At 41.5% G+C, this 27130-nt stretch overlaps 2 protein-coding genes across 2 annotated transcripts; both read right to left on the bottom strand.

Annotated features, from left to right (window-relative positions):
- Nucleotides 1–6983: 6983 nt before the first annotated feature.
- On the bottom strand, nt 6984–7376 carry LOC145411953 (zinc finger BED domain-containing protein 5-like). The gene has a single exon (XM_080281923.1). It carries the CDS (start codon nt 7374–7376, stop codon nt 6984–6986), a length of 393 nt encoding a protein of 130 aa, XP_080138049.1.
- A 129-nt stretch (nt 7377–7505) lies between these two features.
- LOC145411952 (protein FAM200C-like) lies at nt 7506–7844 on the bottom strand. Its single transcript, XM_080281922.1, has one exon. The coding sequence runs from the start codon at nt 7842–7844 to the stop codon at nt 7506–7508; it is 339 nt and encodes a 112-aa protein (XP_080138048.1).
- Nucleotides 7845–27130: the final 19286 nt, after the last annotated feature.

Below are 27130 nucleotides of genomic sequence, written 5' to 3'. Positions count from 1 at the left end.
CGTCTCGAAAAAGGTGCGGCTACCGGCTGTCGCAGGGGTGCTACCTGGAGCTATAGGAGTAGCTCCACCCTGATCCTGTCAATGGTCAGCCCACCTGCAAGAGAGTCTCCTATTCCTGCTATGGTGGCGGCGGGCGAGTTCCGGGTCATAGGGGCGTGCAGCCTGGGCGGACTTATGTCCCTGTCGCCTGGGGTCGGGTCGTGCTCTGTCTGCCCCTCAGTAGGCTCCTCCCGGGGGTGTTGTGTTGCCCTCAGTCACTACTCCCGGCATTTTAAATATTATTAGGAATTCACCAGAGAAGATCCTGAACCACGTGCAGCTTGTGGGGCGCCTGCGGCACACACACTGCATCATTACATAATGGATTGTCCACTAACTGCTACGTATAGAAACCCACAACTCTTGACGCTGACTAAACAAATCACATGGTTACTCAATGAAAATCGGTTCTTTCACATTCTCCGTGAATATCCTAAAATTGTAGCACAATTCTAGAAAGCACTACATTAAAAAAATGTACAGAATATTTACACATACTAACACTTGTTATCCTTCTATCTTACACAGACCAGCAGCATTCATCAAGCCTTACACTACCTAGCCATTTTCGCAAACAAATATACTCCTCAAGCCAGTGTTAGGGAAAAACACTACCGTGTACCAGTGAGGGACATGGGCAAAACAAGTGAACAACTAAAAGTAGCAAATATATGAAACGGAGAGAGAGTGTTGCAGTGTAGGAGAGTGTTTTGCGCCTTATCTTACCTAGCCATAGTCGCTAACAAAAGTACTACTCAGGCCAGTGCCAGAGAAAGAAGCAACTGTGTACCGATGAATGACACGTATGAAATATGTAAACAAACAAAAGTATTGAAGATGTGAAAAGGAGAGAGAGTGGGGTGGTGGTGTAGGGTGTTGTGGCCATCACTCACCGACCCCAGTCGACCCGCTGATAAGGCGGTGCTATGCCGTCAGCTTAGGCCAGGGCAGATGCTATAATGTTATGCTGTATTATTCTACTGCTTTGATACTACCGCTCACTCCTATATGTAATGCACCTTGCGAATACATCTTTAGTTTTTAACATACCAGACCTCATCCATACACACTGATGATGTCCCAGGTTCAAATGTGGCCAACTGTACCTTTTTGCAATGGTATGTTTATAATGCTGCCATAAAAAAAAAAACTTTATTTTCGTCAAAAAATTATAATCATGATAATTACCATTATCACCATCATTGTAATTCTTGCATACAAAAATACTTACCCTAAAATGTCACTTAATGAAACACTAATTACAATATACACAACAATTTAGAGAGATGAATAAACATAAATTGTATCATATCAGTATTAAATTCCTGCGACAAGAATACTTTTAGGACGAATCCTTAACAGGATAGACATTTTATTTTCTACCTCCGAATTCTTAACAGGAGAGACATATTTGACAGTGACAGTCTGTTGAAAAAACACAAAATGCAGAGTAGGGACCCACGTTATTCAACGCTGAGCCATTCCTGAAAAACCCTGATTGGCGAAATGTTAACTAAAACGGGTCCTGTCTCTGCACCTTGTGTTTTTCTACATCCAGGAGGAGACATTTTCTAGTTTGAACTCTCAACACCACAGTAAACGCGGTAACAGCCATCTCCACACTACCCCACTAGAGCTGTAAGGGCCCGTGGTTAGGCTGATGTAGTTTATAGACAACCCTTATACTTCCCTTGACGGCATTGCTTGATCTAAGAAATAATAAATAAAGTTCCAGCGGCCTCGTAAGAATCGAACCTATGCAAAGCCGTGTTTCTTACCGAGGCTTTTTGACCACTAGACGCCATGCTACTGACTGAGTTATATTATCATTATAGCAAATAACATAATACTGGTTACAGCTGTGCCAACATTCTCAACGGAATGCAGATGGCCTCCACACAATACTAGTACGCCGACATACTTCTGTGCAAGCTGTAATGATTATTAATGAACATACAAGAACATCGGATCCCCAGATTTGTGTGTTTGTATGGTTTGACCAGTAAGCTCATAATACTCCATAAAATACCTACATCCAGGAAAGAGAGAGAGAGAGAGAGAGAGAGAGAGAGAGAGAGAGAGAGAGAGAGAGAGAGAGAGAGAGAGAGAGAGAGGCGTTTGGAGGTACTAGTACATAGCAAGGGAACAATAATTGTGCTAAGTCTGAAACAAAGTGGTGAAGACATAAAGGAATATCTGCAAATCGAAAGGAGCTGGTTCAGTGGTAGAATATGACAGACCTACGACTTTATAAATTTCCATTACACTTTGTGATTAACGCCATATTTCAGTGTTAATGTCTTCTTACAGCTCACCACTAAAAATGGAAAGATGGTAAATTTGGGCCAAGTTAAAGTGGACAGAATGTAAACACACTTAAAAAAAAAAAAAAAAAAAAAAAAAAAAGGCTGTCAGAAATCTTTGTCTGTATATTATCAAAGTCGTTTCTCATTTATACTTAATACGAATAAAACTTAACAACGGAATATACTGTACACACTAGATCTCATTTACAACTAGATAACAACTAGATAACCTTCGATTGTTTGTATCTCTCACTCTGCTAGCACATTCAATTATACACTCATTATATACAACTTTACATACATAAATACATCTTCATCATCATCATCATTATCATCATCGTCCTCCCTCTTTTTTTATCTGCAGGTGGGGTGAGGTAGGGTACAGAAAGGCAAGAAAAGGAAAAAATATGACAGCGAGAATTATTAACATGCCCAATGAAATGAGTCATACACACATTCATTGATTATTCAAGCACCTGGAATCCTGACTCCAGTTGAAAGATACACCTGTCTGCACGTAGCTTCATATTTACCTATCAATAGAGTCAGTCCAACGAGTGTCATGTAAAAAGCAAATGTCAGTCAAATTCTTGCCATACACTCAGTACAAAATTCACCCAGCAGGCTTGATCCCTTGTCAGTTCCCTAGCCTCGTCAGCTTCCATACCTCTCATTCTCACACATTCATTTGCCATATTTCTCCACCTTCTTGACCTGCCACACCTCCTCCCATCTTCAAACTCAGTCACATATACCATTTTCACCATTCTATTTGTATCCATTCTTTCCATAGGCTGTGGTAGGTGGGAGTGCTCATCATCTACTCACTTGATGTAGGTCTCTCTCTCTCTCTCTCTCTCTCTCTCTCTCTCTCTCTAGGTGACTCCGCACTGAGTTACAAGCAAAATGGTTTCCTGTAACCCAGGAAACCAGTTACTATGTTGATTGGTAACTATATAACCAGATGATGCCTCGTGGTCTAGCGGGCTTTGGCTCTCCATGCGATGAAGCCTGTAGGAGATTTCTATCTGAGGGAGAGTAGGGGTTTGCAGCCCACACAATTCCACTCAGGGATTAGTGAAGTTGGTCACCCTCACCTTAAATGTCGGGACTGAGTTGCCTGGCCCAGGGCTTCTACGCTCCTGATGCAGCAAATGAGGATTGGATAATGGATAGATGGATTTGACCACACCATCTTTTTACGCTGTCTTCAAGTCTGTTGTCCATAGACTTCCTTATTCCACATCTTTCGCGAATTGCTTTATTTCTTATCCTAATCCACCTCCACACTCCACATATGTTTCTCAAGAATTCCATCTCCACTGCTAACTCTTGATTTTTCGTTTTCATGCCACACCGGACTCTCACACCCATACGTTACTGTTACTGTGGGTACTAATACTCCTTCATGCAATCCTCCTGCAGCTGCCACTCCCAGACTTCTGTTTCTTATAAAAACTTTCACAGCACCAGCCACTTTCCTTCCCTGTGCCATTCTACTTTCCACTTTTGCACACTTTTCTTTCTTTTCTGTCACTTCACCCAGGGTGTTAAACTCTCTCACCAATTCCAGTCTCTCTCCAATCAATATAACATCACACTGGGAATCTCTGTCTCTCAAGCAACATCACTTTAATCTTATCTACATTTACTTTCACGGCACGACGATGGCAAACTTAAACAAAACAGATTAATCTTTAAAGTTTCTGTTCATTATTAGCCAGTAATACAGCATCATCTGCAAAATCTGATTTGAAATACTCCATCCCTCATCATTCATTACCAAGGTCATTCCTCTCTCCATTACTAGTGCTTTTGCCTCTCTCATAACCCCAACCATATGCAGTGCATTTTGAAGAGCCATGGGAATATCACACATCCTTGTCTTACTCCAACACTGATGTTAAGCCCCTCACTTAGACGGTCACCTACTCTTATACAAACTTCAGTACTATTATAAAAACTCTCATCAGTATTCAGCAGCTTTCCCTTTACACCAACCATATGCAAATCCTTCCATAACCCCTCTATATTTACTTTGTTCTATGCTTTTCTCAAGATACACAAGTACCTTACAGTCTGTTTTACAAGCTTTCTCAACCATCTCGCATCGTGAGTATTTGATCCACACATCCCGTGCCACTCCTAAAGCCCCCCTGTTCGTCACCCACCAAGCTTTCTGATATATTCCTTACTTTTTCTGTGATAATTGTTCCATGCACACCTTTCCTTCTACACTCAACAGACTTATCAAGATAATTTTTGCACTTGCTTCCATTACCTTTAGTTGTGTATAAGGACGCAGTCACAGCCTCCTTCCATTCTGCTAGTATATTTCCACTCACCTAAGCTTTCTTACGCATTTCCAATAAACTGCTCATTCCAATCACTCAGCTACTCATAATCAACTCTGTGAATATCACCTCAACACCTGATGCCTTCCCAGTTTCAACTCTCACAGCATTCTTCACCCCCGCCAGTGTCGCGTTCTCCGGCACAACATTCCTTCTCTGCGCACCACCAAAACCAATCCAGATTATTGCAGCTCCTCCCTGTCCTTGCACACTCGTCAGACCTTCAAAATATTCCTTCCATCTTGTCTTATTTCACTTCCTTTTGTTAATATTCTTCCACTTTCACCCTTCACATTTTTTTTTCTGCCCTCATTGCTACGTATTTCACACATTTCCAGAATATTTTCTCATGTTTAGAACAGTTTATATCCATTTTTCTCACGAGATCATCACTCCTCTCTCTCTCTCTCTCTCAGGGCAGTATAGGGTAAGGTAGGGTAGGCAGGATTGGTGTGGTAGAAGAGGGAAGAGAGGCAGGAACGAAAGGGAAGGGGTGCAAGACAAGAAAGGAAGGGTGTGGCTGGGTATGGAGAGAAGTAGGGTAGGGTAGGGAGGGGAAGTGAGCAGGAAGGGAAGGAAGGAAGAGAGAGAGGGGAGGAGAGAAGGAAGGGAGGAAGGATGGGGAAGAAGGAAGGAAGGAAGGGAGGGAGGAAAGAAAAGAGAGGAGGGGAGGAAGAGAATTAGGACAGGGTGTGGTGGGGAGGGACAAGGAAAATAAGGAAACGGAGAGAGAGAGAGAGAGAGAGAGAGAGAGAGAGAGAGAGAAAATAGAGAAGAGAGGTAGGAAGGCAGGAAAGGGCGTGGCGGAAGGGAGGGCGAGAGATAAAAGATAGGGAGGAGGAAGGAACGGAGGAGGAAGGGGAAAGGGAGGAATATATCAGGGGGGGAGGGAGAGAGGGAGAAAGGGAAGGTAGAGAGGAGAGAAGGATGGAAAGAGGAAGGAAGATGAAAGAAATGGAGTTACTGTGTGTATCTAACCTCTCGCTCTCTCTTTCTCTCTCTCTCTCTCTCGAAGGGTGGGCGCGACAGATGGCCTGCAAGCCTCCCTCTCTCTTATTTCTTCAAGTCGCCCTTCCTCGTACACTGTAATGATAATGAGCATGGGGTGAGTAGGAGAGAGAGAGAGAGAGAGAGAGAGAGAGAGAGAGAGAGAGAGAGAAATGGACAAAATAAAATAAAAAAGTCATAAGAAGAAGACAAGAACATGAAGAAAACGATAAAAAAGAAAATGTGACTAAAATATATATAAATCAAAACAGAAAATGACACAAACTGAAAATTATAAAAACGATCTTTGGGAAAAAAAAAAAAAAAAAGCGAAGAAAAAATGGAAAAGATAATTTAAAACAGAGCTGAGTATAAGAAAGGAAAATTAGGCTGAAGATAAATGAAACTGAACTGAGGAAAGTGAATCCATAAATAAAAGAGAATCTGGACGTACCAAACTGAAACTGGACGTAACAAGGAGAGTAACATAGGAAAAAAATCTGAAACCAAAACTGGACTCTAAAAATGAATGTAAAAAAAAATAAAATTGAATGTTTAAAAAATTCTGTACTAATGAAAACTACCTGAATTATATTTAGTGAAAAGCAAAAGTACCAGCAAAGCAAAGTCTCTCTCTCTCTCTCACACACACACACACACACACACACACACACACACACACACACACACACATTGAACCCTCTGAACCCTTTTTTTTTTTTTCTACATTTTTTATTCATGCCATTTCGTGGATTTTTTTTTTTCAGTTATTATTCGTTTTCGAACCTGAGGTGTTATATATGTATATAGCCTTAACACAGCCCCTTCAGTACGAGAGAGAGAGCGGCAAGTAAGTGGAGATCATAAACCTACAAGAACAGAGAGAGAGAGAGAGAGAGAGAGAGAGAGAGAGAGAGAGATGATAAGCCTATATCAGGGTTTTTCCAACTTTTTCACTTCATTCCTGTCTTGTGGGAATCTTAACATCCTCGTGGCTCTCCTTTAGTTCCCTCTCAAGCGCCTCACAAATAATTATGATGAAAACTGTTATGGTGTTCTCCGTTTATTTTAATACAGCTATCAATCAGAATGCATAGTTTGTAAAATATCAGTGGGATGGAGGACACTGTTTTCTTTCAGTCAATCGATTGTGTCGGGGTTGAGTCACTGGTAACACATATCTCATATCTGGCTCCACAGCCAACCGGTTTCGGCTTTTATTTTTTATGTGTAGAACAGTGAAGAAACCAGATTCACATAAATATGTTGTGGAATGGCAGGAGGACTCAAAGTGCGATTACACTAATTTTGGAAAAGAGTGATACATGGAGCACCAGAACACAGTCAGAGATTTTTCTTCATAAAGGTCTCTGGCAGTAGAATCATTCTTGAGATAAAAGGATTCGTCCTGAACATCATGGGGAATGGCAGCAATATCAAGAGTGTCAGAGAAAGGATTCCTCACCAATTTCCCTTCATCCTCCTTGAATTCTGCGGAGTATCTTTTGAGCTCATTTTTCAAGGATTTCAAGTGCTGAATTATTTCACTTTTGAGTGATGGGTCAAGTAGGTGATCTTCTTCAATCTCGTCCAGAACAGCCGAAAGATTCTTAAACATGGCAGCATTTTCAACACTCACTTTTCTTTGCCAGTTCTGGAGTATAGCAAGAATTGCACGCATACAGTCCATGGCATGCAGTGAAATACATTTCTTTCCTTGCCTTGTAGCTTGAGATTTGGCTTGTCTAACTGCTCAAATGTGTCGGCCAGGTATGAAAGACGTGACCCCCACAACGCCTGGATGAAGAGACATAATAGATCATCCTTCCTTTTCTTTTCCAGGAAAGTTTAAGTCCTCTCCAAAGCTCAAATACTCTATTCCAACATTGCCCATGGAGAACCATCGCACTCTAGAGTAAAAGAGGGAGGATTCATGCTGTGAATCCAAGTCTTCAGAAAGTTTCTGGAAAAGGAGTGATTTCAAATCTCCTGTTTTCACAAAGCTGACACATTTTACCACCGTCTTCAGGATCTTGCAAAGGGCATCAGGGAGGGTTTTTGACGCCAGTGCATAACGATGGATCATACAGTGAACCACTGTCGCATTTGGAGCTCCTTCCTTGACATGCCTCTGTAGCCCCGATTTTGATCCCAGCATCACCGGAGCCCCATCAGTGCAGACTCCACAACAATTTCCCTAGGCAATTCCGGTAGCTGTGAAGAAAGAAGTCAGCTTTCCATCACATCTAAAGTTTTTATGGTAGTTTCAAGTTGTGTGCAGAACAGATATTCATCTTTGATGCCATGTATGATTACATACCCAACAAACACTGTAACTGTGCTCAAGAACTCCCATCCGTTGACTCATCCAGCTGTACTACAACCATACCAGTTGGAGACAGTTTAATCTGTATCACTTGTTCCATGATATCAGCTGACATTTCACTAATTCTCCGTTCCACTGTGTTGTTTGACTAGGAAATCTGCTGAATATTATGTGCACTTCACTCTCCAAGAACCTACTTGACCATCTTTACAGCACACGGCTTAATTATAGTTTCACTAATCGTGGGGGCCTTTTTCTTCCTTGCTGTTTCAAGAGAAACCTCATTTGATGCCTGTACTACACTTAAGCTCTGTTGTTGGTAAGCACCACTCAAATCCATTCTCTGTTTTCCCAAACTTTGTTTTTCATGGCGTTTGAAGAAACTGGGGTCTTTCTCCGCATACTGAGGGTGGATCGTTGTCAGCATACTAGACCTCATAGAATCATTCCCCAGCACTTTGGAACGCCACACACTGAGGTTTCTCGATGCCATAAGCGAGGATTGATGTAAATCCGTAATTAATGTAGTCATCATTGTACTTCCGCTTCTTAGCAACACTGGCAGCCATCGCAAATCTATAAGAAAAATGCCAAACAGATACAGACAGACGAATGATGAAGCTTAAAATTATGTGGCCACTCGCACCAAAGTTAATTCATTCACTAAACTGATTGAAAATCAATGTTGAAAAAAAAAAAAATCACGGGGGTTTTTCATCAAGCTAGAATGATTTATTTTTAAATGCACCCACGTGAATTAAATTTGATGCAGTAAGAAGTCACTGGTTTTCAGTATTTGATTTTTCTTTGCAAACAATACTGCATTCATTTTTTTTTTTTTTTTTTAATAGGTTAGAATAGTTTCATTATAGAAACTTTCGCACTAATAATGTATACTCCGTTTTTTTTTTTTTTTTTTTTTTTTATCGAGGCGAAGATGAACTTGACAGATTGGTGATTATTGGCTGAATGCAACATTACTTCATAATCTAGCATTATTAGCTGACAACAAATGTCTGAGGGGGAAATTTAGGTTAGTAAATATTTTTTGGACATGTTGCATTCAGTCAGTCATCATCAACCTGTCAAGTGCATCTTCGCCTCAGTAAAAAAAAAAAATGGAGTATAGATGTTACCACTAGAGCAATTAAAGCAAAATTCGTCTGACATTATGGTAACAATTAAATTCTCCTAATCAACCGCGTATGGTAGTCAGGTTCCGTCATCGCCTTTACTTATGCAAAGATGATGTAAAATCACGGTTGCACTATAAAAACACAATGTGAATGATCGTGTGAATTGCTAAATGCAGCATTACACTTTGAATAACCATATTTACTTATTACCGTATCGTTTCCACACTCTCTTAAATTTTGACAGTAAACAGTAAATGTTGATGCAAAAAAATAGTCAGAAAAGTGTATCAAACGCAACCAAAGAACATAAACTACCACAAATGAATGCGTAATCATCCAAAAACATCGATAATTATAAGAAAGTAGCAAAAAGCAAATACTGTTTTGAATATGTAGCCGACTCTACCCTGCATTAAAATTTTACATTGTTTGTCATAAATTTCAAGTCAGAGCTGCTAAATCTGCAATGAAATCAGGTTTGGTGAAAGCTGTTTGATTTAAATTTAACGCAACACGGTGATTTTTTTCAGCACTGATTTTAATTCGGATGGTTTGGCAAATGTGAATTAGCTGAATTTCGTCATGTGTTTTAAACCAATGCTGTATATATATAGATACATTTTTTTTTTTTTTTGTGCAAGTGGCCAATGATAATAAAAAAAAAAATGAATAAGAAAATGAACAGAAATGGGATTACAAAGAGAATATGTGAAAGCAGTAACAAAGGTAAAGGTGTGATAGGGAGTCCACCAGTGAAGCTGCGAAGGCAGAGAGGAGGAATACATAAACTGTAAAACTATATCTCTATCTAAATACAGTATATCTGGTAAATAGAGAGAGTGAGAGAAAAAAAAAAAAGCCAGTTTCACAATACTAATACTATTTAAAAATCTCGCAAGCAACACTAAAATACTGTACAGAAAGTAGTAGGTGAGGTGGTGGCTCAATCGGTAGAGAGGTGGCCTGCGGTCCTACCGGACCCAGGTTCAAATCCCCGCTGGGGCAGGAAACAGTTTAAGGATTTGAATTTCATGTAAAGCAGACTTTACTGATCTACCAGAAGACCCGCCGACATGTCGCAAAAATACCCCCACTAATACCAATACACCAGTCCTGTATGAGAGCCCTAGCATGTATTCAATATGGGCGGTGGGTGTTAGTACCAAAGTGGTGACATGTAGAAGGTGTATGATATGTAGGAGGACTACCGGGCCTTGAGAGCGGGCTGTGAAGCCTATGCCCAGAGTCGAGCACATAAAATATATATATATATATTTCTCACAACCTTACACATGTGGGCGCCAAATGGGGTCGTGGCCGAGGAGGAGGTTACAACAGGGAGTGAGGGAGACACACTTGCAACCTGTAAACAGTCCTAAATCTGCTGGAAATATCCTTTGTATTGAGGGGAATAGGACTATATATGGTTTGCACGACAAGTTCACTCCTGCATTATGCATAGAAAGTGTTGCTACATAGCCATATTTTTTTTCTTCCCCGCTCATTGGTCCAGCGGTGTCGAAATGTAGCAAGTATAGCTGAAGCGAGAGGGAGCAAGGTGACAAGCTGAAACATGTGGCCCCCTCACCCGAGTGTAAGGGCCCGGACACACTTGCCCCCAACCATGTGATCGTCAAGAGGAAATGAAGCTCAGGGGTCCGTCCAACGTTCAGACTCGAATACTGAAGCAGCTCTAACCCCGTGTTTCGTTTCGTCTTGTCGATCACATGTTCTGGGCCCTCTGGCAGACACACTCTCATTTGCTACTAACACTAGCCCACCATGGCCCCCCTAAAATCCCGCCGTGACCCCCTTGGGAGCCATGGTTCCCAGTGTGAGAACCAGTGGCCTCTATGGAGAAGTCAGATAAATTTTTCCCTACGGTATTTTTTCCAAATTTTCGCTCTTGGCTTTAGATATAGCTGAGTTCATTTTAATATATTCGTCCTTCTATGTTCAGTTTACTTTAACTTGACCTAGAACTGCCATCTATCCATCTTGAATGCTGAGTTGTAGCCTGTGGACCCTCCAAAGAAACGTAGGTTGTGGCAGTTTGCAGATGCTGATTGGGATGCCCCTAGGCAGTACTTATTTGATTTTCCCTGGAATGATTATTCCCTTCATAGTCGAGAGCCATCTGAGTGTGCCATGCATATTACGGAGGTTATTCTCTCGGGGATGGAAAGACACATTCATTTCTCATATCCTTTGACTGATGCAAAGAAACCTTGGCTTGATCACGCTTGTTCTAATGCAGTCCACAACAAGGAGAAGGCCTACAAAAGGTATCGGAGCCAACCCACCCCTGAATCTCATCTTTTTTATGTTTCTGCCCGGAATCGTGCTAAGTCTGTTCTTTGCTCTGCCAAAAATAATTTCATCCATGCTAAATGCTCTGAACTCTCCAACTTGAATTCTTCCCGCTCCTTCTGGCACCTTGCCAAAAATCTTTCTAATACCTTTACCTCATCACCCTTCCCTCCTCTTTTCCACCGATGGCTCTGTAGCTCTTTCTTCTAGTGATAAAGCATATCTCTTTGCTCAGACTTTCTCCTCCAATTCCACCTGAGACGATTCCAGTGCTGTTCCTCCATCACTTTCCCCTTCTGACTTCCTCATGGCTGACATTAAAATTTCTTCAGCTGATGTATTTTCTGCCATCACAGGCCTCAATACTAACAAGGCACATGGGCCTGATGGAGTCCCTCCTGTTGTCCTCAAGAACTGTGCTTCTGTGCCTACACCAGTGGTTCATAACCTTTTTTGAGTCACGGACCCCTTTGAGAATCTGATGAATGCTATGGACCCCTTCCTAGAAAGATGCACACAAGCGCATAAACACATTTTGCGTAGAATGAATATATTTTACTGAAAACTACCTCACACAGTGTATGACATATACAAAGTATAAAACAATCTCTACAAAGAATTATGTTTCTCACTCCTTTTCATGAATGGCCACTTGATGAAAAAAACGAAATACATCCAACTTGTGCTATATAAACAAAACAAAACTTTAATTTTGCTCAAAAGTTCATTTCAATGGGAAGGTTGTTGTTTGGCTTGAATTAGATAAAATTGTGGGGTGGTTTTTGACAAGGCAACACGCATGTAATCTATGACATCCAACTGATTTCGACTTTTCATTTTGATAGAAACAAGCGCTGAAAACCCTGACTCAGAGCACCCATAGCTCGCATTGCCAGACGAGGGTAGGCTTATTTCAACGAACACCAGAATTCTTCAAGACTCATCGAGTTGAATTCATTTCGTATTATTTTCTTTGTCCTCAGGTCGATGAGGTCATCTTTAGCAAGGTCTTCATCACTGATACAGTCTATGTCAGCAAGGAAAGGATTACAAATCCATGTTTCAACTTTAAGGTCACCTGAGCAGAAGCAACCTTTGAAAGAATTCTGCAGTGTTTCCAGATGTCTGCAGATTTCTGCCTGCAGAGAAATTGACAGGGCTTTGTCACTCTCGATTCCATCCCGCAGAAGCACTTCCTCTAATACTGGGAAGTTTGCACAGTTGTCTGCCTCCAATCCCCTCTTCCACAGTGGCAGCTTGGCCAGATGAGCTTGTAGGCTTTCAGCAGCATTCATAATGGTGACTGCAGGGCCTTGAATGGAATGATTCACCTCATTCATATGGCCAAAAATATATGCCAAGTAAGCTAAGCCATGAATGAACTCCTCCCTGTCAAATTGTTCTGAGAGTGGGCATTCTTTTCTCTCAAAAAAGTGAAACTTCTGCCTGAAGTTCAATCAAGCGCTTCAAGATTTGTCCTCTGGAAAGCCAGTGAACTTCTGTGTGGTAGAGAAGAACTTCATATTCTGCTCTCATTTCTCGACAAAACCTCTTGAAAACACGATGGTTTGGAGCCCTGGTTCTGATGAAGTTGACGACTTTCACGTCAGTCGACAAGACTTCTTTCAGGATTGTTAGCAGAGTCTGATGCCAATGCATGCGGATGTAAAAAAAAAACAGTGGGTCACAATGACCTGAGGAGCTTCTTTTTTCACCAAAGCAGCAAAACCAGATGTGTTGCCAAGCATTGCAGGTGCTCCGTCTGTGCGCAGTGTACCAAGATTTTTCTTCCAGTCAAGGTTTTGCTTGGCAAAGAAACTATTCACCATTTCTAAGATGTCGATGGCCTTTGTAGTTTCCAAAAGGGGTTCATAAAATAGGAATTCTTCATTGATGACATCAGCATGCATACAGCGGATGGAAACCAGGAGCTGGCTGCACTGAGAGACACCGGAAGTTTCATCCAGTTGTATGCTGAACGGAAATGGCGTAGCTGCCAATTCCTCCATTACTTGCTTCAGAATATTACAACAAATGTCAACAGTTCTGGAGAGGATGACGTCACTTGACAAAGGCACTGCTTCAATTTTCTTCCTCTGCTCAAAGCCACAAAACAGCTCAACTATTTTAAAGGGCACATGGCTATACCAAGGTTTCTCCAATCGTATGTGGTACCTTTTGCTCGGCAGTGCAATAAGCAGTCTTGTAGGATGCTTCAAGGCAAGGCTTTTGTGTTGGGGTAAATCCAAGTTTTGGTAAAGTTCCATCTTTCTCAAATGGAGCCTTCTTTGCACGAAAAAGATCAACATTGTCTGATGTATTTTCAGGATGGACAGACGTGAGGTGTTCCTTTCAATGGTAAACATGGGCCACCAGAAACACTTAGTTGCCAGCGCTATAAGCAGTGGCAGGGTACATTTTCTTTAATTCCTTTCAATGGGAAACCATTATAGAAGTCAAAACCTGACGATGATGACGATTGTGTTACCTGACCAGGCGCTTTTTCGGTAGTTCTCAGACAAATATTTAGCTTGGTTGAAAGCTAGTGCTGCCAAACGGCATCACGCAATATCACTAAATTATTCTCAATTGTTCTGACCTTCATGGATCCCCTGAAGCCCAGGTTAAGAACCCCTGGTTTACACCCTGCCTAGGTAAACTCCTTCGCCTTTGTCTTTCAACTTGTACCTTTCCTTCCTGCTGGAAATTTGCTTTCATTCAGCCTGTCCCAAAGAAAGGTGACCATTTCCAACCCACTAACAATCTCCAATTGCTTTAACATCCTGTATCTCAAAAGTTTTCAAGTCTATTCTTAACGAAAAATTTTTAAAGCATTTTTCCTATCACAACGTTCTTTCAGATCGTCAGTATGGGTTCCGTTAGGGATGCTCCACTGGCGATCTTCTCATCTATCTTTCAGACTCCTGGTCATCCTCCTTTCGGGACTTTGGCAAAAGCTTTGCCATTGCACTTGACATCTCAAGGTTTGCGACCGAGTCTGGCATAAATATTTAATTTCCAAACTGCCCTCTTACGGTTTTTATCCTTTTATCTGTGCCTTCACCTCTACAGTAGCTTCCTTTCTGGTCGTTCTATAGCTGCTGTTGTAGACGGCCACCTTTCTTCTAGATCTATCAATAGTGGTGTTCCTCAGGGCTCTGTCCTATCACCAACTCTCTTCCTTTTATTCATTAATGACCTTCTAAGCTGTACATCTAACCCTATCCACTCATACGGTGATGATTCCACCCTTCACCTCTCCATTTGCTTCCCCCAGCGTCCATCTCAGCAGTTACTTCAACAAACAAGGGATGAGGCTATGGCACACCTGATTTCTGACTTGGCTCATGTCTCTGACTGGGGTAAAAGTAATCTTGTTATTTTTAATGCATCAAAAACTCAGTTCTTACATCTGTCAAACTGTCAAAATATTCCACAGGAGTACCCACTAATGTTTAATAATATCCAGCTTAATCTTGCATCATCGTTAAAAATACTTGGGGTTTCATACTCTCTGGATTAATCTTGGAAGATCATATTACCTCTCTTGTAAAATCTGCTTCTAAGAGATTTGGTGTGCTAACCTGACTCCGTACCTTCTTTACCGCTGCACACTTGTTGACTATAACAATCAATCAGCAATTTCCTGTGGCACCCCACGGGATGCATAGGGCCTCGATGAACTCTCTCCACCAATATTTGTCTCTTGCCATCTCCTTCAGGTCCCACCAACACTCCTCTCCTACTTCTCTTTTCAGTGTCCTCAACCAGGTTTCCCTCGGCCTACCTCTGCCTCTTCTTCTACTAGCAGTCCACTCTGGCACATCCTGTATTAAACTGTCTTCTTTTCTATATATGTGCCCCAGCCATTTCCAGCAAGGCAGTCTCACATTCATCAACTGGTTCCACTCTTGTAATATCCCTTACTCTTTCATTTGTAACTCTGTCTTGCCACTTTACCCAAGAATCCTTCTCATTATCTTATTCTCAAATCCTAATACTTTCTGATCTGTTGCAATTGTACTATACCTTGACTCATGCCCATAAATTAAAATTGGTCTAACCATGAACTTGTAAAATTTTACTTCAGTATGTACCGAAAGCAAATGATTATTCCAAACAGATTTCAGCATTCCAACAGCTCGCCAAGCCTGTCTAATCCTCTCCTCAATTTCAGTGTTTAATGATCCATTAGATGATACAATCATTCCCAGATATTTAAAGTTTTCTACATTCTTCACCACATTATTCCCAATTACACAATCGATTTGGTTCTCCACGTTCATATTAATAATTTCAGTCTTTCCACAATTTATTACCAATCCCACTTTTTCTCCTTCCTCCACCAGACAATTAAGCATCTTGTGCATCTCGTAAATACTTCCGAAAATCCCAATTATACTAATACGAAGTCGGATCACTTTCCATCAGGGCGCAGGAAGGCGTGGCTTGTGTGTGACGTCAGTTGGCTTAAGTAACAGAAAATGTATAAAAGGGCAGACTCAAATTAAACATTTATAATAAGGGAAAACGAAGAAGGGGAAGAAGTGCGGATTCGTTTAACCCTATAATATAGCAGTAGGCTCCCTCACACCTCTACACCTTACATCACACCCCCACACCTTCCCTCACACCCCACACCTTACATCACACCCCCACACCTTCCCTCACACCCCACACCTTACATCACACCCCCACACCTTCCTTCACACCCTCATATCCTCCCTCACATCCCCATATCCTCCCTCACACCCCCGTATCCTCCCTCTCACCCCCACACCTTCCCTCACATCCCCATATTCTCCCTCACACCCCCATATCCTCCCTCACATCTCCACTCCTTCCTTCACATCCTCATATCCTCCCTCACACCCCACACCTTCCCTCACACCCCCATATTCTCCCTCACACCCCCACACCTTCCCTCACACCCCACACCTTCCTTCACACCCTCATATCCTCCCTCACACCCCCACGCCTTCACACCCTCATATCCTCCCTCACACCCCCACACCTTCCTTCACACCCTCATATCCTCCTTTCTCCCTCTCACCCCCGCACCTTCCTCCACACCCTCATATCCTCCCTCACACCCCCACACCTTCCCTCACATTTCAGTCCCATCCCTCACTTCTCGGGACTGAAAATGCGTCATGATCTGGTGAGTGGAGCAAGCACTCACTCACCACCATGGTCAGGAGTCAACTGAACTGGGATTACGTGCGTGCCGGGCATGCCAGTCGACGTCACTTTAATGCTCCGCCCCCTGCTCCAGCTTGGAGCCTTTTTAAAAGGAAGTGATCCGACTTGATATTAATAGACTTAGCGCAGATCAGTACCATATCATCAGCATAGTTCAAATCCATCAGCCTTTTATTTCTTTCCAGTTAATTCCTGCACCTGTTCTCCTTACAACCTTTCTCATAACGTAATTCATAACCAAAACAAACAACAAAGGCGAAAGAACTTTTCATTGAATCACTCCTGACCTAACTTCAAATGGATCACTTAAAGAACCACCCACCATTACCTTCATGGAGGCTTCTAATAATATTTACAAACTTTTCTGGTATACCATAGAATCTCATAATTTTCAAAAACGCTCCGCGTGAAACACTATCAAACTCCTTTTCAAAATCCACAAAACACGTTTTAAGTGGCATTTTTATCACATTAACTTGTTGCATTAGATGCCGTACAATAAAAACCTGATCATTGGAACCTCGACCCTTTCTAAATCCTGCTTGTTCTTCTCTTAAAATTTTATCGATTACTGGCTGTTAACTATATATGCTGGTTTTATTCGCCTCTATGTAGAGTACTACTCTTATGTGTGGGGAGACTCCCCACATACAGCTCTTCTCAACAAGGTGGAGTCAAAGGCTTTTCGTCTCTAACTCTCCTCCTCTTACTGGCTCCCTTCAACCTGTCTCTTCGCCGCACTGTTGCATCTTTATCTCTTTTCTATCGCTGCTTCAATGGTCACTGCTCCTCTGAACTGCTTGCATCCCACCACCTCTACGACGGGTGCGTAGCACCCGTCTAGCAACAAACTCTCATCCCATTTCTGTCCAATTGTCTAATGCAAGAGTTAACCGTTACTTCCAGTCCTTCATTTATGCAACAGGTCAACTCTGGAACTGTCTCCCTTTGTCTGTATTTCCTACTTCCTATGATCTCCAGTCTTTCAAACACAGTGTGTCCAGGCATCTTGAAATGAACGGATCTTGAATTTGGCTCACTGTTTTATTGTTTTTAATTTTTCTTGGAAGGAACAGTTTGCGGGCTTCTGGCCTTTCGTTCCCTCTTCCTGGCATTAAAAAATAAATAAATAAATAAATATGATGCTGGTCACGAAGAAGTGCTTTGGAAAGGATGGAAAGCCGTAGCAGTTTTCTGTCACTGAGCTACGTGAAATGAGATGTAAAGGCCTTTCTTATTCGGATGTTTAAAATCATTTTCAATCTGGTAACGCATTTTTACATTTTATTCTCTCTCTCTCTCTCTCTCTCTCTCTCTCTCTCTCTCTCTCTTACCATCTGTCTATCTACGAGTATCTATCCATCTATCTATCTATCCACCTATCTGTCTGTCTGTCCGTCTGTCTTTCTGTCCATCTATCTACCTTATGGTGATTCTACACTGAATGACAAGTCAAATGGTTTCTTGTATTCCAAGAAACCGTTTTTTACGGTGGGTGGTAACCATATAACCAAAGGACCCATGGTAGCTTAGTGGATTAAGGCGCTCCGGCTGGGTGAAACCTGTGTGGGTTGCATCTAAGGGATGGTTAAGGTTTGTTGATCGCGTAATGCCACTCAGGGGTTCGTGAGGCTGGTCACCGTTACCTTAAATGTCGGAAGTGCGTCGCCTAGCCACGGGACCCTACGCTCCTGTTTATATGAAGTAAAATGAAATAAGTTGTTGTTGTTATTGTTGTTGCTACCAACCGAAGGTTTTACATCATTTGGCAGCGAAGGTGTTTATGATGGCTGCTTCTTAGCCACCACTTGCGAGTTTCTGGCGACAGGAAAGTTGAAAATATTGACATGGATAATTTTCATATTATTAGCACAAATGGCGTCTACAGTGGAAGAATATTGTGTGCAAATACAGTAACTTTAATATAATATCCAGTTCTTTCTGGACAATACTTTCCTGTCACTTCTTATTGCTTTTCTTTCCTTTGTCACACTGAGTGACAAGCCAAATGGTTTCCTGTAAGCCAAGAAACCATTTACAACAGTGGTAACCATATCACCAAACCATACGTGTTCCCAACGTGTCAACAAGTGAGTTGATGGAGGGTTAGTGCCCCTCCCCGTAAAACAAATAACTCAAAGTCAAATGGCCACCCCTTACGGGATTATGGCGTCTGGCAATAGATAGATAGATAGCATCAGTAAACAATGAATGTAGAGTATTGAACACCATCTATCTTTTCACAGTGTCTGGGAACTGCTAAAGGATGCTGATGCTGATGCTGATGATGATGATGACAGAATCAGTATTGTAATAGCTATAATTAGTACAGTACTTACCTTATTACATGATGGGGGTATCTGAGATGGCTGGTATCTGTTTGCTGACGTCACGACCAAACCTGTTAAGACAAGTTTAGAGTCAAATGTATGGAAACACTAGGAGGAAGTGATGATGATGATGATGATGATGACGATCATGAAGATGATGATGATAATAATAATAATAATAATAATAACAATAATAATAATAATAATAATAATAATAATTAGAAGCAGCAGCAGCAGCAGCAGCAGCAGCAGCAGCAGCAGCAGCAGTAGTAGTAGTAGCAGTAGTAGTAGTAGTAGTAGTAGTAGTAGTAGTAGTAGTAGCAGTAGTAGTGGTGGTGGTGGTAGTAGTAATAATAGTAGTAGTAGTAGTAGTAGTAGTAGCAGTAGCAGTAGCAGTAGTAGTAGTAGTAGTAGTAGTAATAGTAGTAGTAGTAGTATAGTAGTAGTAGTAGTAGTAGTAGTATAGTAGTAGTAGTAGTAGTAGTAGTAGTAGTAGTAGTAGGAGGAGGAGGAGGAGGAGGAGGAGGAGAAGGAGGAGGAGGAGGAGGAGGAGGGGAAGGATAAGTAGGAGGAAGAAAAGGGTAAGGATGCTGATGAGAGAGAGAGAGAGAGAGAGAGAGAGAGAGAGAGATCGGCAATAATATGAGAAGGAAGGCGGAAGGGAAGGGAAAGAAATCACAAGCCTACAAAGGAGAAAGCTTTACACTGTTCCCCTACGGTATAATAACAGACTTTTCCCTCACCCTGTAGCTATCCTTCTGACTGTACAGGAACACACCGACACTGTACAGGGTGGATCAGAAATAACATTCCACTCCACCAGGTGCTTTCTCGTGTTCTGGAGACGGCTCAGCGTCATCAGTGTCTAACCTGGACCCATTTATTAATTTCTTCCTCCCATTACCACATCCACGCCCACATCAGCAGACTGAACCGCTCATAGCGCTCCGCTAAATCCTTTTTACTCTAACCTGGCCTAAAATTGCCATATCTCCATCTTGAATCATTGAAACAAGAAATAAACATTAGAAAATGGTGTCAGTCACGAAGAAATGCTGTGGAAGGACGTAGAGCCATAACACTGTCTTTTTCTGCAATTAGTTTTTTTTCATTTTTTTTATTAAGAAGAAAGACACAAGCTTTAGAAGCCAGCAAGATTGTTCCCTCCAAGAAGAAGAAGAAAAGAAAAAGAAAAAGGAAATAGAGAGCCAAATAAAAGATCCGTTAATTTCGAAATGCATAACAAACTGCTTTTAAAAGACTGGAGGTCATAGGCAGAAGGAAATACAGACAAAGAAAGTCAGTTCCAGAGTTGAACTGTTGCATATATGAAAACTGGGAGTAACGGTTAACTCTTGAATTAGAGAGTTGGACAGAAAAGGGATGAGAGTTTGTTGCTAGACGGGTGCTACGCGCCGGCCTTCATGGTGGAGAGATGCAAGCAGACAGTTCAGAGGAGCAGTGACCATTGACGCAGCGATAAAAAATGAGTTAAAGAGGCAACAGTGCGGCGAAGAGACAGAGGTTGAAGGGAGTCATTAAGAGGAGGAGAGTTGAGACGAAAGCCTTTGACTCCACCCTATTGAGAAGAGCTGTATGTGGGGAGCCTCCCCACACATCAGAGTTGTACTCTACATAGGGGCGAATAAAACCCGTGTATAAATTGAACAGCTGTACAGGGATAAAGAAGGAACGGAATCGGCTTAGCACATCCAATCTCCTGGAAGCAGATCTTACAAGAGAGGTAATATGATCTCTCCAAGATAAATCTCAGAGAATGAAACCCCAAGGATGTTCAAAGACGATGTAGGATTGAGCTGGATATTGTTAAATATTAGAGTATATTCATGTGGAAGTTTTTGATCGGTCAGAAGATGTAAGAACTGAGTTTTCGATGCATTAAAAACAACAAGATTACTTTTAATCCAGTCAGAGATATGACCAAGTCAGACATTAGGTGTGCTATAGCCTCATCCCTTGCTTGTTGAAGTAACTGCTGAGATGGACGCTGCGAGAAGCAGATGGAAAGGTGAAGGATGGAGTCATCAGTGTATGAGTAGATAAGGTTAGATGTACAGCTGAAGTCACTGATGAATAGAAGGAAAAGTGATGATAGGACAGAGCCCAAAGGAACACAACTATTGATTGTTCTAGACCTTTGAGGTGTTAGGTGCAATGGCAAAGCTTTCGCCGAAGTCACGAAAAAGGGATGACTAGGAGCGTGAAAAGAAGGTGAGAGATCGTCAGTGGAGCGTACCTGGCGGAAGCCATAGGTTACTAGCGACCGGAAGTAAGGTTGTGATAGCAAGAGTGCTTGAAATATTGTTTTGTTAAGAATAGATTAAAAAAATTAGAAATACAGAATGTTAAAGCAATTGGCCGATAGTCAGAGGTCTGTGAATGATCACTCCTCTTCGGAACAGGCTGAATGAGAGCAAACTTCCAACAAGAAGGCAAGGTAGTGTACAAGCTGACAAAGGCGAAAGAGTCTACCTAGGCAGTTACATGGTATTAGCTGGAAAACAAAGAAATTATGGGACAAGTTGGTGAAAAGAATATTGAAATTAACCTGGCGGTATCTTATGTGTTGCAGGGAAGGCTCGGTCTGTTGGCGTGGGCGTGGATGTGGCAGTGGGAGTAAGAAATAAATAAATGATGCAAGACAGACATTGGTAACACAGAAGAAATCGCCCGGCGGAGTGAAAGAGTAGTGTTATATTGCGAGTTTTGGGCTACAAGGAAGTTCAAAATATCGGCATTGATAATTTTCGTAATACCACCAAAAATTGCGTTTATAATGGAAAAATGTTATGTAACAATAGCTTTGAAATCTTATCAAGTGCTTGCTGAACAATGTTATGCTTAGTTTTAGCTGTAAAAAAGGAAAATAATCAACAAATTTTTCAAACACCGCGAAAAGATGGACGGACGGTCTTCGATATCTTCTTATTTACGGCTCACACAAAACATAACATTGTTTAGCAAGTAAGTATTATGTCAAAGCTATTTTCACAGAATATTTTTCTATATCAAGCGCGATTTATGCTAACACTACTAAAATTTTCAGTCGATATATTGAACTTCCTATTCGCCCAAAACTCACAAGCGGATAATTGGTTGTAAGATATCCATTAACTATCACAACTACAGTGGCGTCATCTACATTTTAAACGGATTATCACTATTGTCGTTTTATTTTCATCTGAGGGCACTGAACCACTCCCACATTGAATTCTAAGAAGTTGTTGTATTAAATTCGAAAATCCTTAGTTATGAGATAGGAATGAGTCTCCTTAGTTGCTGCTCACATCAAACCCTCAAGGGCATAACATTCGATGAGTCTTGGTTCTGCTATAAGAATGAGTTTCCTTGGTTAATGGTCAGTTCAAACTCTAGGTCTGACTACACCTGGCCATTAGTTGTGTGTGTGTGTGTGTGTGTGTGTGTGTGTGTGTGTGTGTGTGTGTGTGTGTGTACTGACCTTGAAAATCCATGAATATCGTATCCATGCCAACAGCAGGGAATGCGGTGAGGCAGAAGGCCAGGGAAGGGGTACTGTGGGAGAGAGTTGGTATTTACACACACACTATACAACATATAAACATACACATACACACATAAACATACACACACAAACACACACACACTATACATCATGTAAACGTAAACATACATACAATCTAAGGTATACTGTGGCTTGGAAAGAGTTGGTATATACACACACACTATACAACATATGAACATAAACCTGCACACAATCTAAGGTATCCTGAGGCTTGGAAAGATATACATACTCTTGAATATACAGAGGCTGAGGGAGATTACTGTATAAACGCATTGTTGTATAGATTGATAGAGATAGAACAGGTAGGTAAGTACGTAGGTAGACATATATGGACAGAGAGAGATTGATACTCTGGGAAAGAGAGAGAGAGAGAGAGAGAGAGAGAGAGAGAGAGAGAGAGAGAGAGAGAGAGAGAGAGAGAGAGAGAGAGAGAGAGAGAGAGAGAGAGAGAGAGGTATTCACTGATTATATATTGGCTTCCATAAACACAAGCATATATAGGAACTCGCCATACATACACTTTACACCATCGTGCTGAAGGAAATAATTTGATTACCATCTGTAAGTGGCAATAATGAGTCAGGAAAGTAGGTCACGTAGTAAGCTCTATCTATCTGTCTACCTATTGCCACCCCGTAAGGGGTGGCCACAAACAAATCGCCTCCATGTCGCCCTATCCCCAGCCATTTCATTACCCTACTCCCAGCCCACACACCCCTCTCTCATATACCTTTCCACTCCATCCCTCTATCTCATCCTTGGCCTCCCCCTCCCTCTCCCCCCCCACACCTCACTCACATATACTCTCCTTGTCAGTCTCTCGCTCTCCATCCTCTCCACGTAGTAAGGAATGACCCATATTTAAGGTCACGGTGTACAATAAAGGTCACGGGGCTTAGGTCAATGGCGCTAGGCTCACTTTACTCTAACTTGACTCAGATTTTCATCCTTTAGTGACTGGCAATAATTCTAATGTTAATCTACTGCCACGACTCAGCGTTCCAGGCGAGAAGATGACAATTTTAGGCCAAGTTAGGATGAAAGGAGTATAAAGTGGAGGTAGTGGCCGAGTACGTAGAGGGCTGGCCTCCTCTCTCAATGGACACATGTTCAAACACTCTCAGGATTTGAATATCGTTCGTATAGTTTAAGGATTTGAATTTCGCTTGAACAGTTTAAGGATTTGAATTTCGCTTGAACAGCTTAAGGATTTGAATTTCTTTAACATACACTCCACTGACCTAGCATAAGACCCATCGACACCCGCGCTAATACCAGTACACCAGTTCTGTATGAGACAGCCCTGGCATGTATTCAGTATGGACGGTGGGTGTTAGAGCCGAAGTGGTGGCATGTGGAGGTGCATGGTACGTAGGACTGCTGGACCTCAGGGAACGGGCTCTGAATCCTATGCCCAGAGACAAAAAGAAAACGAAAAAGAAAAAAGACAACAGTACAGCTCTTCCTCGTTTCCACAGCACTTCTTCGTGACTGGCAATAATTCTAATGTTAATCTACTGCCACGACTCAGCGTTCCAGGCGAGAAGATGACAATTTTAGGCCAAGTTAGGATGAAAGGAGTATAGAGTGTTATCACCTGAGGGAACTGGCCATTTCTTGAAGCTTAAATACTCATTGCAGTGCCATGAAAGTCGATATACAGGGTGGTTCGTAAAAAGCTCTCCACTAGAACCTCTTCTTATGTGTTGTTGGTACGGCTCAGTCTGCTGGTGTGGGTGTGGGTGTGGCAGCGAGTAGATGAATACATGATACACTTTAGATATCGCCGGGGGGGTGGTGGGTGGACGAGGAGCTTTGTATGTGGACCACCCGGGATTCTTTTAAGTGTTTAGGTAGGGGTGAGTCTCCTTGGTTTCTAGTAAGCCCCCCTCCCCCTTCATTGTGGCTACTCTTGGCCATCAACCGGGCTGAAGGTGACTTAGACTCTTCATCAGGTAATAAGTAAATAAAGAAAGGAAGAAAATGCGCCATAGAGTGAAGAGAAATTTACCCTCAGCGGACGGTTGGCCCTCGTCTCCTCTTGATACTCTTTTTACTCTACCTTGGCCAGAAACTGCCAGCTGTCCATCATGAATGCTAAGCTGTAACAATTAACACTAGGATGCTAGTCACGAAGAAGGGCTTTGGAAAGGATGGAGAGCTGTAGTATTGTTGTTTTCTGCCACTGGGCTTCGTGAAATAGTCGGAAATGAGCGAAAGTCCCCGTAACGGTTGACTGACACTGGAATATGATGCTGGTCACGATGAAGTGCTATGGAGAAAGGGTGACTCTCCGGGCCAAGTCATGGAGAAAGATCCATAGAATCCTACCTTTATGGGTCGCATCCTACATTTTTTTAATTTTAATGCAAGGAAGAAGGAACCAAAGGCCAGGAGGCGTTGGAGGCTTTTAGCACCTTTTCTTTAGCGATTTATTTTGCACGTTGCACCTTAACTCTCAGACAGGTGAGTGTGCAACTACCTGCGGAATGTTTTTTGTAATTAATTCGTTATTATTATTATTATTATTATTATTATTATTATTATTATTATTATTGTTATTATTATTATTATTATTATTATTATTATTATTATTATTGTTATTACTATTATTGTTGTTGTTGTTATTATTATCATTATGATCATCATGACCATCATCATTATTATTATTATTATTATCATTATTGTTATTACTATTATTATTATTATTATTATTACTATCGTTTTTGTTGTTGCTATTGTTATTATTATTATTATTATTATTATTATCGTTTTTGTTGTTGCTATTGTTATTATTATTATTATTATTATTATTATTATTATTATCACTGTTATTATCATCGTTTTTGTCGTTGTCTTGTTATTATTATTATTATTATTAATATTATTATTGTTATCATCAGGATTCCGGTGGCTTGAACAGTGAGTGAATGGCAGAGTGGCTCATTCAACTGGCCAAACTTAGGACAGTACCTCACTTTTTTTTTTCTTTTTTTTTAGGCTTTCTGGACCCCACCTCACCACACCTTGGGATGACGATGATGATGATGATGATGATGATGATGATGACGATGATGATGATGATGATGATGACGATGATGATGATGATGATGATGATGACGATGATGATGATGATGATGATGATGATGATGACGATGATGATGATGATGACGATGATGATGATGATGATGATGATGATGATGACGATGATGATGATGATGATGATGATGATGATGATGATGATGATGATGATGATGACGATGATGATGATGATGATGATGATGACGATGATGATGATGACGATGATGATGATGATGATGACGATGATGATGATGACGATGATGATGATGATGATGATGATGATGATGATGACGATGATGATGATGACGATGATGATGACGATGATGATGATGATGATGATGACGATGATGATGATGATGATGATGATGATGATGATGATGATGATGATGACGATGATGATGATGATGATGATGATGATGATGATGATGATGATGACGATGATGATGATGATGATGATGATGACGATGATGATGATGACGATGATGATGATGACGATGATGATGATGACGATGATGATGATGACGATGACGATGATGATGACGATGACGATGATGATGACGATGATGATGATGATGATGATACTTTAACACTGCCGTACATGCAGTTTATCTTTTTTATATCGAAACAGTTTGCAAGACTGACAAACAAGCAGGCGCGGACATGTAAAGTGAAAAATAAATCGCTAAGGAAGAGGTGTTAGAATCTCCAAAGCCCCTTAGAATACGATCTTATATGCTCAATAAAAGGTGCTAAAAACCCTCCTATAGTTAGTCTGTCTTCATCTGAGGGAACTGGGTCATTTTCAAGACTCAGCACTCAGCCACGGTTACATTAAAATCGATGAGGCTCAGTTATGCGATAGGAATAAGTCTCCTTGGTTACTAGTCAAAATTATCCTCCAGTCTGACTACAATTGGCAGATGAAGGCTTAGGGATCTTTGTCAATGGAGAATAAGCTGACTAGAGATCCATGTGTTTGGGTTAGTGAATATCCTGTAGTATTTACTCATTCTCTACTCCCACTGCCACACCCACACCAGCAGACTGAGCCGTGTCCTCATCACATATACTACCAAGTGAGCTTCCAGTGCTACCTACCAACCACCAGGTATTCTGAAATTTGAAAGACACTTACTCTTAGTGGCTCCTATGACCCACTCAGTTCAAATCACCTGCCGTTACGCGGGAAGTTAAGACTCTGTCTCTCTGTCTGTCTCTCTGTCTCTGTCTCTGTCTCTGTCTCTCTCTCTCGTAGATTGGATACCATAGCGGTAGGGATTAAAAGATAAGCATAGTTTCTCTCTCTTTCTCTCTCTCGTAGATTGGATACCATAGCGGTAGGGATTAAAAGATAAGCATAGTTTCTCTCTCTTTCTCTCTCTCGTAGATTGGATACCATAGCGGTAGGGATTAAAAGATAAGCATAGTTTCCCTCTCTCTCTCTCTCTCTCTCTCTCTCTCTCTCTCTCTCTCTCTCTCAGGAAAATTGTCCGG

Source organism: Coenobita brevimanus, chromosome 91 (assembly GCF_032717465.1).
Source record: "Coenobita brevimanus isolate Jiangsu-jjx chromosome 91, ASM3271746v2, whole genome shotgun sequence".
Lineage (NCBI taxonomy): Eukaryota > Metazoa > Arthropoda > Malacostraca > Decapoda > Coenobitidae > Coenobita > Coenobita brevimanus.
Note: the sequence above shows the minus strand (reverse complement) of the source record. Positions and strands in the feature narration are given on the sequence as shown.